Source organism: Apteryx rowi, unplaced genomic scaffold (genome assembly GCF_003343035.1).
Source record: "Apteryx rowi isolate R43461 unplaced genomic scaffold, aptRow1 scaffold_220, whole genome shotgun sequence".
NCBI classification, from domain to species: Eukaryota; Metazoa; Chordata; class Aves; order Apterygiformes; family Apterygidae; genus Apteryx; species Apteryx rowi.
The window spans coordinates 1356974-1369781 of NW_020448531.1; the positions used below are offsets into that span (position 1 = coordinate 1356974).

General features: G+C 63.7%; 1 protein-coding gene across 1 annotated transcript in view; it reads right to left on the reverse strand.

The window, feature by feature from the left end:
- Window positions 1-1575: 1575 nt before the first annotated feature.
- ARID3A (AT-rich interaction domain 3A) overlaps window positions 1576-12808 on the reverse strand; it is a 36118-nt gene continuing 24885 nt past the window's right edge. Inside the window, exons 3-8 of the mRNA XM_026064813.1 lie at window positions 8068-8140; window positions 4649-4832; window positions 4269-4516; window positions 3505-3801; window positions 2584-2673; window positions 1576-2429 (exon numbers count right to left, since the gene is read on the reverse strand). Coding sequence (XP_025920598.1) covers window positions 2206-2429; window positions 2584-2673; window positions 3505-3801; window positions 4269-4516; window positions 4649-4832; window positions 8068-8140 — 1116 coding nt within the window. The 3' untranslated portion in view covers window positions 1576-2205. The remainder of the gene's footprint in view (window positions 2430-2583; window positions 2674-3504; window positions 3802-4268; window positions 4517-4648; window positions 4833-8067; window positions 8141-12808) is intronic.

Here is a 12808-nt window from a genome sequence, read left to right on the forward strand (position 1 = left end):
GACAGCATCTGCCTGGGACAACCTGGGAAACACCCCCGGGTCAGCGCTACGCCAAAAGCGACCGAAAAAACAGGTTATGCCACGGGAAAGCAGGAACCTCAGCAGCGCTGACCAAGAACACCAGATTTTCCTGATGTTTCTGGCTGATTTCTGCAGTATCACACAAACAAAACACCCCAGTCCCCAGCACAAATAAAACCAGTTTGCTGCTCGAAGCGTGAATAAAAGATCAGGTGTCAGATCAACTGAGGCGCTGGCGCAGGGGGGAAAATGTGCCCAAACTGGATTTGCACAGTAGTATCTCCTTACAGGGGAAAAAAAAAGAGAAAGAAAGAAAAGAAGGAGACCTGCCAACAAAACCTAACTCATGGAAAACACGGCCGGGGCCTGCGGGGGATTCGGCGGCGGCGGCGGCAGCGGGGTGGTTCCTCTCCGGCTGCCTGGGCTCGAAGCCTCAGAGACAAGCAGGGATGGGTTAAAATAGCGTTAAAAGCGCCTGCGAATCGGCAGGGCGGGATGCGAGCCGGGTCTTCACCCCGCTCCCCGTTTGGGGACCCACTGCCACGCGCACAGGGCAACCCGCTTAAGGCCTGATCCTGATCCCGATCCTGATCCCGATCCCGGAGCGCTGCCTGCTCCTGGCCCCTCTGGGCAGGCTCCCAGCACCCGTGCGACCGATCCCAGCCTCCGTCCCGCCAAGCTCGCTCAGCACATTAACGCCACAGCAAACCCCGGATTGTCTCTAAAATGGTGCTTTTCTTCCCAAGCAACTTTCCTTCTCGCTCTGCTTCCCGGGAGCCGGCAGGCGCAGCACGGTGCCGGCTAAATTATGCTCCCTGGACCTAATTACGCAGCGAGAGCCGCGCCACGAGCGCAGCAGCACCGGGCCCCCTCGACGGGCACGTGTGAAGGGGGGGACCAAATCAAGCTAATTTTCTCCACCGAGAAATTAAAACGACGACGCAGACGCGCAGGGCAGAGCAAGGTCCCCCGAGGAGCGCGAGCCCCGGGCGCCCGCCGCGGGGCCGGGGCGCGAGCAGGGCGACGCTCGCTGCAGGCGCCGGAGGAGCCGCGAGGTCCGTCGCCTCCCGGCCGGCCCGGGGATCCGCGGCCCCGTCGGAGGCCCCGCGAAACCCCGGCTCTCCCCGGCGTTCTGCCCGGCGCCCCCCGTCCCCACCCGAGTTTCGGCCTCGGAGGTTAAGCCCGCGCCTAAGTGCTTTGCTGCGCCGGGGCCAGGAGGGACCGGGTCGGTTTAGCAGCAGCTGGAGACACCGCTCCCTTCGCCCCCCGCAGCCGCTCGGGAAAAGTCTCCTAATAAACGCAGATCCTCCTCCCCCGGGAATCTCCGTGTTGCCTAAAAAACCCCTCTCCCCCCCGCCACCCCGCGTACAAACACCTGAGCTTATTCGCCGGACGCCCGCCTCCCTCCGGCGGGGCGTCAGCGGCGTTTCCAGAGAAAGGAGCACAGCTCGAAACCGACAACATCGCACCACAACGAGAGGAAAAGAAAAAGGAGGTTAAAAGGTTTCCAAACTCCTGTTTCCCTGATGAACACTAATATATATCATTTGCATGTTAAAGTTCGATTCTTTTTTCTTTTTTTCTTTTTAAAGAATAAAATAGAAGCTATTTACAACAAAACAATCAAACAACAACCTCTTAAAATCCCATATAGTGAGTGTAGTTCTCAAAATAAAGGGGGAAGAAAAAGGATCTAAATGAATAAAATATCTCCCGATTTCCAATTTTTTTTTCTTTTTTTTTTTCTTTAAAGAGGGCCAGGAGGTTTCATTAAAGCTCGCGTTGGCAGGTGTCCGTACGTCTGTCTGGAGGTAACACGAGTTAAAAAATAATAATAATAATAATAAATGTACAGTGCAAAGTGTGATGTGTGTGAGGTAAACAGTTCTGGATTTACAATGCATCGTGTCAAAACGCTCGTGGGACAGCCGATGGCTCAGAGTCCAGGCAGCTTTTAATGAAACCCCCCGGGGCTAAAGCTTTTCTTCCTTGCAAACAAAACAAAACAAAAAAACAAAACAACACAAAAACAAAAGGGGACCCCCTGGCAGACCCCGAGCGCCCCACGCGCCAGCCGCCCTGCCCGGGCTCGGACGAGCGCCGCGCACGGCCGCCGTGTTATTTCTGTTGGGTTTGGCGAGACGAGACGCTGCGGCGGCGGGGGCCGGGGGGGCGCGGGGGGCGTTAAGGCGAAGAGTTGTTAGAGGTAGAGCTCGGAGGGACAGACAAACCAGCCGGGGCTGCCTGGGGGACGCCGCTGCCCGTCCCGCTGCCGCCGCCACCGCCGCCACCGCCGCTGCCGCTGCTCCGGCTGCCGCCGCCGCCACCGCCTTTGCTGTACGCAGAGGAGGGGAGCGAGGAGGAGGAGGAGGAGGAGGAAGGGCCCGGCGTCTGGGCGAACAGCACACCTGGGGAGAGAGCCGAGGGCAGAGCCTGGGGGAGGCAGGCGGGGGTCCCCCCCCCGGCAGCGACGGATCACCTCCGCCGGGAAGGAGCCGGCCGAGGCGGAGCGGCCGGGAGAGGGGCGAGGGGACGCCCCGAGCCCTGCTGGCCGGCCCTTACCTGTGTAGACGATACCGTTGATCTCGACCGACATGCTAATACTATTCGTGCCGTTGTTGGTCAGGCTCATGGCGGAGTCCTGGCGGTTCTCTGCCGCGGGAAAGAGCAGATGTCACGAACCCCATGGAGCCCCTGGGCGGCCTCGCGCGGGCAGCGACGCGCGCCGGAGCCCTGGGCTGGACGTCTGCCAGCCGCGGGGGGCGGCGGGGACGCGACCGGGGGACGCGCTCGCAGGCCGTTCCGCTCGCCCGCGCGGCCAAGGTGGCGTTGGGAGAAGGTGGCGACTTCCCTAGGGCTGGGCGAGCCCAGCTGCGAGCCGCTGCCTGGCCTCTGCCCGCGCGGCACGGCACGCCGCGGCAGCTGCCGAGCGTCCCGGGGTGCCAAGGTGCAAAGAGGAGGGAGGGGAAAGAAAGGAAAGAGAAGCCTGGAAAGAGCTGGACTGCAACGCTGACCGCGTGGGCCGGCACGCGCTGCCTCCGAGCAAAATCCGACCCAGGGCTGCCGCAAAACGGCAGCTTCGGGCTTCTGCCGCTCGGGTTTGCTCCTGACTGCGCTGGCGGATCTCAGAACCGGTCCCGCACCGGTGTGTACCAGACCGGAGGGGGCAGAGGAGTCCCAGGGGACTGCTCTGCTGGGATCTTGCTTGTCCCGGGAACGCAGGCACGGGAGCAGCGGGGCGATCCCAGCGGAGCAGCCAGGCCAGGTTTAGGCAGTCCGAATCCAGCCCGTCGCACCAGAGGTCAGCTGGCTCAGCAGCGCCGTGCACAGACACGGCTGCAGCCCCCGGCGTCCGAGCAGACCCTGTGGGCTCAGGACGGGGGATCGCGACGGTCCCGGGCGCAGCTCCCACCGCTCAGAGCTGCCCCGGGGCCGGGATGCTGCCCGGCAGGACGGTGACGTCCCCGGGGCCGAGGCACTGACCTGGCGAGCGGGTGCCCTGGCTGTTGATGCGGATGCTCATGGGCAGCTGGGCCGTCATGGCCAGGAGGTTCTGCTGCAGGGCCCGCTGCATCAGCCGCTGCTGCTCGTCCGTCACCAGCGCCATCTTCTTCTCCGGGGGCTCCCCGGACTCCAGCTTCTCTCTCAGCTGCTCCAGGGCCACGGCTTGAGCGGCCGCGGCCACCTGCACTGCGGCAGCCTGGGCTGCGACCACGGGGTGGCCGGCGAGCGACACGGGGAGCCGGCTGGGCATGGAGATGGGGATGGGCGAGTCCTCTTCTGTAGGGGCAGAGCGGCGAGGCTGGTCGCACGGCGGCGCTGGGACGGCGGGGTGCTGCCACGCCGGCTCCGGATCCCTCTCTTCCGCGCACAAACCCTGCACCTCGGCCCGCCCCGGACTCGTGTCTACACCGGGAAGAGCTGCCCCGCTCCTCTTCCCCCCTCTAAGGATCGGAGCGGGGTAACTGGAGCCAGGCCTCCCCTTCCTCCCGGCACGAGCCACGCTGCCTCAGTTTCCCCCCGCGGAGAGGCACCCCGGGCTCTTTCTGAGGGGGGAGAGGGTGAACCACCGAGCTCGGGGAGGCGACTGGAGCCCGGTCCACAACCCTAAAGTAAGAGCATCCCCGAGGAGCCACGAAACGAAAGCCGTCCACGCTCAGCCCTGCCCGTTCGGGGGGATTTCCCAAACCCTTCCCTGTGCTCGGAGGGGGCTCAGCCGCGGCCCGGACCGCGTCGGGGGCTGTTACCTTTCTTGATCTTCTGCACGGGAGCGATGGAGCCGCCGTTGGTGGCTGAGGCCAGCCCCAGGGCCGGCACCTGCAGCTTGGGGGAGGAGAGGAGGCTGTGGGTGCCGCCGGGCGAGTAGGTGAAGAGGGAGCTGCCGAAGCCCTGCCGGCGGCCCTCCCGCCGGTTGCTGTCGATGGCCGCCTGCAGCTCGTTGGGGTTGCTCAGCCCTCGCTTCTCACATTCGTAGGGGTACAGGTACTTCATGTACCTGCCGGCGGAAAGGCCCGGTGAGCCGGCACAGCGCGTCCCTCCCGGCACCGCCGCCGACCCCGCGGAGGAGCGGACGGACGCCCCCCCCCCCCCCAAAACGCCGTGCCGAGCCGAGCCCCCCGCCGCTCACTGGGTGCGTAGCGTGAAGGCAGCGCTGGTGATGGAGGTGGGCAGGTTGAGCCCCTTGGTGATCTCCCGCCACAGCTTCTTGTTGATCACTTCCACGAGGCCTCCCTTCTCCGTCACCAGCATGTAGAGCATGTACAGGTCCAGCACCTGCTTGGCCATGATGGGGATCCGGTTGACGGGGGTCCCTGCGGAGCGGGGGGGAGAGGAGAGAGCAGGGTCGGGCTGGTGCTTTGCCACCCCAGCGAGATCCCGTCCGAGAGGCTGCCGAGCCCCCGGCTGGCCACGTGCAGCTAAAAGGCGGCCCGAGTCCCGCTGGCACCAGGACGAGGCGGACGCGGTCCGGGGAGCACCGAGGCAGCGCCGCCGTGCTCCGCGAGGGATCGGCCGCGAGGGTCCGGAGGGAGCAGGGCCGAGCCCCGGCCCCGGCCGCTGCTGCAGGCCGGCGAGAGCCGTCCGCCTGCAGAACGACCCCGGGCGGTTGCTGGAAACCCTTCCCGACCCCGGGGGAGACCTGAAGGGTAAATCGTCTGCCACGACGCACGCGGGCAGCTCAGAACACGGCTGTGGGCGGGAAGGGGACGGAGGGCGACGCGCGGAGAGGCCGTGCCTGGAGCACTCGGGGCCGGGCTGTTCGTCGGCTCCTGCAACCCCGTCCGTGATTCAGTCGCCTCATGTAGGGGAAAAGCTCTGGCAGGGGCAGGAGAGAGGCAGCCCAGGACGCTTCCAGGTCAGATATCGCACAAAAGGAGGAGCAGAGGCAACAGGGCAATTTCTCTCCTTCTCTTCCACTATTGCCTTCTTTTTCTTTAAAACGCTCCCCCCCCCCCTTCATTGAGTTCTTGCTAAACGTCAGCTCTACCCATGAAGAAAAAAGAAACTCAGAGTTTTCAGCCACAGTCACCGAAATGGGGCCAAATGTGGTTTGTCGAACTGTGGTCAGCTGCAGCCAGCAACAGCAGCTATTTATAACTACGGCAGCACTTCAGGGCCGCGGAGAGGAGGGTCCCGTCGTGCCAGGAGCGGCACACGTGCGTGTGTGGGTTTATAACCTCAAACAACAGAAAATGAGACGGAAGATCTCCATCCCCCCCCTCTGCAGCTCGAATCCCAAGAGCCAGAGATGGGAAGCGGTTCACCAACGGCACCCACGTCGGGGGTCTTCCCCGGCCGAAGGCGGGCACCCCCCGGCCAGATTTCGGCCGAGACACAAAACCGCATCGCTGGGGCCCTGCTCCCTGCGCACCGCGCTCCGGGCAGCGACGACAGCCCCCACGACTTCCAGCTGCCCGGCTACGGACCGCAGCTCTTCCTGCCTCGAAAACATGCTGACAGCGATTACTTCACTCCACTTTCCCTGGGGCCTCTCCCTTCCCTCCTCGCTCGCGAGAGCTTTACCTAGCCGCTCCGCGTTGTTTGTTTAAACGCCAGGGGCTCCGCAAGGACCCCAGAGGGATGGAGCGAGCCCGTGGGAACGCCCGGCCAATTATTCCTCCTTCCCACTTCTTTCCTCCCCTCCTCCCCACCCGCGCGCGCACACACACGCGCTTTCCTAAATGCCTCTTTGACAAAAGGCTCACTGCAATGATGCATCAGCGTTTCCAGGGCTGTTTTCCACGCAGAAAACAGGCCCTTGGCTCAGATAAACACCTCACTTTTTAGCCTCTTAAACAAAGGTGCCGAATCGGCAAGCACCTCCGAGCCTGCTGCCTTTTCGCCTCCTTACTAACTTGTGCAAAACTGCAGATGCCCCTGCCTGGGATGTTTGGGACCTCCCGGATATCCTAGCAGAGGAGCTCCTCTGCCGTTTTCTACCCCACTGGCCCGATTCCACCCCAAACGCTGGCCTGCTGCCGCCTGCCCTCGGGCTGCGCGCAGCAGTGACACCAAGGCACAGCGCTGCGGAGCGCCAGGCGCCGCGGTGCCAGCGCGGCCGCTCTCCTCGGAGCGGCACCGGGAGAGGGCAGCACCTCCCGCGGCTCCGCGCGGTCCGGCTCCGGCACCGGGGCTGCACGCTCCTCACGCCGCGCCGCGCTCCGCCAGCCTCGCCTTGTCGGCGGAGATTTCCTGCCCCTTCTCCCGGCCGGATGGGACAGTGCCTTCTCTTGCGTGTTTGACTTTCGCATCGATTCCCAGCCCTTCCCTGCGGTTCCCGTGCTGCTCACGGAGCGGCACAAACTCACCTGCTGACATTGTCCCGAAAGCCACCTCCACCCCAGGACCGAAAATACTCACCTAGAGCGCAGAGCCCGCACCAGTCCAAACCAGCAAGGGCACAGAGCTGCCCCCGTCTACACCACGCAAGGAGTCACGCTCCCAGAGCTCACACGGGTGTTTGGCAGAGCGGGCGTTTGGCCCGAGGCCCTTTCAGAGGCGTCTCTGCCTGGGGGAGATCCTCCGCTGGGGAAGCTAAGCTTGAGGCAGGTTTAGACCAGGACAAGAATTGCAGCAGGATACAACCAGACTGACCCCCATAGGGGGTCCTACAACAAAATAATGAAAATACGTGTATGCGTATATGCTTATATACAGATACTAATTTGACAGTCTCCTTTTGATACCACAGGCCAGCATTTTCCAAACGTGGCCAGTGATTTGGATGTCCCCATTAATCCTTAAAATGGAGATGATTTTTGAAGAGTGGCTGGTTTGGACCTCGCAGGGAAAGAGGCAGAAAACGCTAGCTGCTTTTCACAGTGCAAGTGCAGGTTGTGGCCCGGGTGGCCATGCCATAACCACGGCTCTTGTGCGCTGTTAATGGAGCAGCTCCTGCTTAGATGCTGGCGCAGACCAAAGGGGTGTCCAGCAAACACGTCAGGGCTGCGGAGGAGTGACTGGAATTTGCAGATTCAACTCAGGGAGTGCTTGGCAGTTTTGGGATGAAGAAAAGGGATTCATTCCAGCAACATATCAACCCCTCTCCTGAGGTGTTTGTGATATGGAGCTATGTCCCTTCGTATTTGAAAAGTGGGGAGACAAACAGAAGAGGCAAAGACGCAAAAAAATAGTGCAGGATTTTGCCACCTTTGCAACAAATAGAGGGAAAGGACAGCGTGGAGGAGGAAGTAAAATAAACCGGCAAAAACTGTTCAGAAGGGGACGAATCTTGCTGAGAAGGGGCAGTGAGTTCCTGAGACTTTGATAAAATGAGACTCAAAGGGACAAAAAGCAGGGCCAGCGCAATAATTTAATGACTTTAATTGCTCTGCTGAGTTAATGGCACCGATTCCAATGGAGCAGGTTTGACCCCAGTTTGCAAAGAGGTTAAAAATTAACTACTAGTCTGGCCAGAGCTTTAACCTTGAGGTTATAATGATATGCGAGGAAATAAAACCCGTGGCCCTGGGAGCTGGGATTAAATAGCCCAGCCTCGCAGCTGAGGAAGCATGGGAAGAGAAAGGCCGACGGCACGCACGAGCTCACCTCGCTTTTGCATGAAGCTGAAGAGGTCATCTAGGAATTCTTTCCTCTTGGGGTCGCCGTCCAGCTCGTACAACTGTGCACACAAACGAGAAGAGAAGAAAATCGCTCATGTGTCCGCAGCGGAGCAGGGTGGAAGGGTGGAGAGAAGCCCCACCGCCCCCAGCCTCCGTTCCCAAAGCCCAGCAGCACGCAGGCAGCGGCGCAGAGCCCCGCGCAGGAGGGTCAAGCTCTGCGCTGGAGGAAGCCAAGCGAGCAGGGAACCGGCACGTCGCGCATCAGGGGAGGCCCCAGGCCGCGCAGGCGCCGGGCCCGCCTGGGGGGCAGAGCTGGCAGGGGAAGGGGGGAGCACGGCGGCCCGGCTGCCTGCAACCGCGGCCTCCCCTCCGCCTGCTGAAAGCCGGGAAACACCGCCGGCGTTTCCAAAGCGCGGCCCCTTCCCGGGAGCAGCATCCCTGGCGCGCTGCGCTTGCTGCCCCGAGCCACGTGGCTCACGAAACACGGGGCGGTGGCTACGGCGGGAGGAGAAGGCGGTGTGGGGCTCGTCCGCCTCCGCCGCCCCCGCGCCAGCCCGGCACCCACCCGTGACCGGAGCACGTGGCTGCGTGCGGGGAGAGCAGGCGCAGCCTCCAGCCCCACCGGACCGTCCTGCGGGAGCAAAAGCAAGGTGCGCGATCCCTCTGCCCCGGCTGCCGCCCGGACACAGAGGACTGGGAGAACAAAATCCATCCGAGGGCTGCAAGCAGCTCTCTCAGGGCAATGACGGGATCCATATAAGCACCAGGAAGAGGTGGCAAAGCAGTCCGCTCGCAGGGGCTTCCAAGGGATCCCCAGGGATCGCCGGGGGCCCAGGAAGACGCTGCGATCTCCTGCCTGCGAATCTCTCCTATGACTCTTTGCCTTTTGAGCTCTCCAAGCCGCACGCGCTGCAGGCTCACGGCCGTGCAGAGATTGTGGCATGTGGTCACAGGTGGCAAAAAGAAGGGTCACCCCGGGGCGGGTGCCCAAATTCCCAGGAAACCCGATTCGGAGGGAGCTGAGTGCTAAGTGGCACAGGGAAGCTTTTAAAAAGCTCGATCCTTAACACGCGCTTTGCTGCAAGACGAGAAGAAACGCTGCAGACTTTGAGCGAGCGGCAGGAACCAGGCCAGATCACGCACTCCCCGACCAGATCACCCCTCGTTGGAAAGGCGGTGAAAGATATCACGGCCGCGGAGCTTTGGAAGCCGCCCTTGGCCGTGCCGTCGCTGGAGGTGACTGACGCCTCGCTGCTCGCTGGCAGAGCTGATCTCTCCGAACAGCTGATGCACCCGCGGAGCAACACCCACTTGGTGTAATTAATGCGCTCTCGGGGCACACACTTGACATAGCTCAGATGAAGAGCAGCAACATTTCCTCCCCAAGAATAGGCCGCGAGCGCGTCACGGCCTGCAGCTGTGCCGCACGTCGAACGGCAAGGTTAACTGGAAAGGAGCTGCCGGGCACAGCGAGCCCCGCGCGGCCGAGCTCCCGAGCGCGGGGCAGGAGCTCGGGGGGGCACCCGACTGCCGCGGGGACGGGGTGGGGGGCAGCACCCCGAACGGCTGATCTGTGGCCGGGCCCTTACGGGTGCAAGGGCTGCGCGAGGCCGCCAGCAGCTCCAGGAGCGCGTGTCCTTCCAAAGACGCCCTGCTCACGGCTGCTCCGCAGGTAACGGGGCACTCGGGGACCTGGAGGAACTCACAGTTTAGGAAACCCCTCTGCCAAAGGGCAGAAGTCGCCGCTGCACAACCTGCCCCGCAGACTGAGCCCTCCGGACGGCACGCAAGGGGTGGGAAGGGGAAGGTCTACGCATGCGCGCAAGGCTCTCAGCCCCCAGTTTAACTGCTACTCCGACAAGTGCTTTGGCACGGAGGGAGGTGGCACGAGGTGCGCAGAGGCCCTCGGGGCAGAGCGTGGGTGGCAGAGCACCGGCTCGCTGTTAACATTGCGTGTCCCTTGCCGGCAGCGCCAGGAGAGCGCCTCTTGGGGAAGGGGGACTGGAGGCGTTTGCCCTGCTCGGACCCCGGCCCCAGAGCTCCAGCGCCCCAAGTCACCGCGCTGCCACCAACCTCACGCGCAGGCAAGGAGCGGCTCCGACACTGCAAACCCCGCAATAAGCCCTCAGCTCCTCCCGGAGCACGCGGATTCCCAGTTTATTTTTAGCATCCGCCACGCTCTTGGCACAGAACGGAGCGATGCGTCGGCACGCTCCCTCCTCCTGAGAGCCTCCGCACCTACCACGCGCCTTAAGCAAGCCGACGCCGGGCTGTTGGCACGCTCGTACGCCACAGACCGCCTTTCTGGCCTTGGCTCGCCCGAAGGCGGGCGCCTGGGGATACGGCCCCGGAGAATCATCGCTGTGACAAGACGGAAAGGAACGTGAGCTGCGTCTCCCTCCCGTGACTCCGCGGGCACGCAAGCCTACGACCGCCAGCCGTCGCCGGACCTGTTCCGACGCGTCCCGTCGTGCTGCTGGTTCCTCTCCCGCTGGCAACCTGTAGGAGCGAAACCCGGTCCCCGCGACCCCGTCTTTTATCACGCTTTGATTTCACCCAGCCCACGGAACAGGCTGGCATTAAAAGCCTCCCCCCGCAGAGCGGAGGGGAGAGCCTGGCGCTGCTCCGCGCCGGCGGGTTTGCGCGGATGCTGAGGACGCGGGCGGGCTGCTCTCCGGAGGGCTTCCCTCGCAGGATGCCTCTGCGCTGCGGCGCGCTGCGGTCCGTCCCGTGCGCCTCCCGCGGCCCTGGCTCCGGGCAAGCTCCACCTTTCACAACTTGCTCCCATTTTGAAAACCTACAAATCTGGCTTAGGAGGCTGGTGCTGAAAGCAGGCTGCCCCCGCCGGCGAGGTTTCGTGTCTGTCGGGAGGAGACCGTAGAGCTGGCAACCTCTCCTCCTGCAAAAGCATTTCCCTTCCAAGCCTCCCTCGCAGGCTGCTTCCCGCTGCCCAAGGCACGATGCCTGGAGTAAACCCGACAAGATTAATGAAGCTGGTGCAGTATTGCACCACGCAGAGAGCCTTAGCAATACACAACCGGGAAATGTTTTTCTAAGCCAGGACAGGAAGATCTATGCAGGGCTTCCAACACAGACGTTCCTCAAGCGTCCATTTATGCTCGGGCCAGCTTTTGTCTTGGGACCCCACCCAGTGTTTGACAGCCGAACACATTCCAGCCCTGATTTATGGCAGCGAGATTTGCTGGCCTGGAGAGCAAATTATACAGACGCACATGCACGCTCCTGCAAGCTGTGCCTCTCCCCAAGTTTTGAAAGCCGTATCCCAGCACGATTTTTGCCTGGTGGAGGTGGTCTGGGGAATAATCCCTCTCCCTGAGCGTTGACCAAGGAAAGCGTCTGGCTAAAGAGCTGTCGAGCGCCGCGGCACGGGCCAGGCACGCCGGGAAGGGGAACCAGCTCCTGCTCTTGCCCCGGCGCAGCGCTCAGGACCGTGAGCAGGGGACGAGAGGACTTTGAGGACAAGGGCCTTCTCCCCCCTTTTGGGGAGGTGCAAATCCAGCTGCTGCCGAGCCGCCTTTTCCTCCCTCCCAGCGCCGAGCCGGAGCCGCTCCGCTCTCCCTCCCTCCCCGGGAAGGGACGACGGAGCCCCCTCACCCGCCTTCGCCGGCTCCCCCATGCCAAGCAGCGGCCCTCGCTTTTCTCAATGACAATTTTGAACAACTGCCAGCGGAGCCGAGGCCGCGGGGCTGCCGAGAGGGGGCTATAAATATTAACACGTAACTCAACAGGCACGTACCGCGGGGCCACGGGCTGCGCTTCGGCAGATTAGCACGTTAACCGGGTAACCGATACGCCGGCCCCGACGGCGGCTCGTCCCGCGGGCCTGCCCGGTGCGGCACGGAGCGGCACGCGGAGCCGCGGGCCGGCAAGAGCCGGGGCCGGAGCGCGTCCGCCCGAGGCGCCCCGCGCAGGGACCCCTCCGCTGCTTGCAATTCCTCACCCGCCGGCGGCCGATCAAAGGGATCAATGAGGCTGAGCCGATAGCAGGGGAAGGGCGCTACAGGAAAGCCATAAACCCGCGGTTCCCCTGGAAACCCCGCGACCGCGCGCCCCAGCCCTGAGCAAACACCCGGGAGCTGCCGTTACCGCCGACCCGGCCCCGCCACGGCCCCCTGTGCCGCCCCGAAGCCCGGCTGGCCCCGGTGCCGCGGCTCGGCTCGTCCCGTCCCGGCAGCTGCGCGGGCGCCTCCGGTCCCCGGGGCTGAGCAGCGGTGGGAGCGAGCCCGGAGGCAGGACGCACGGTGCGGGGAGCGGGGCGGCGCGGGCACCGTCGCGGTGGCCGCGGCTCTCGGGCACGGCCGCGCAGGCTGCTCCCGACCGGCTGAGGGATCTTGGGCCTCCGCCAATCCAGCCTCCCCCGTTTCCTCGAGCGGCTCTGAAAGCCGCACGCGGAGAAGGGGCTTCCCCGGCTGGCGCTGCCGCGGCCCGCCACCAGCGGGTGCCGGGAGCCTCCCGCGGGATCGGCCCCCCAACCCGCAGACCCGCGGGGGAAAGCCCAGCGCCCGCGAACCCCCTTGCTCCGCCACCGGCACCTGGCCGCTTGCTTTAAACCCTCGTTTTAATTGCCCCCACGGCCCCTTATCCCCCCGCTAGCGGGGGCGACAGCCCAGCCTTATCGGCGCCGGCAGCGGGAGGATAAACCCACCCGAGACCGCGCCGCCGGCGCCAACCCGCGGGAATTGCCCTCCCCGGGGCAGGGGCAGGCG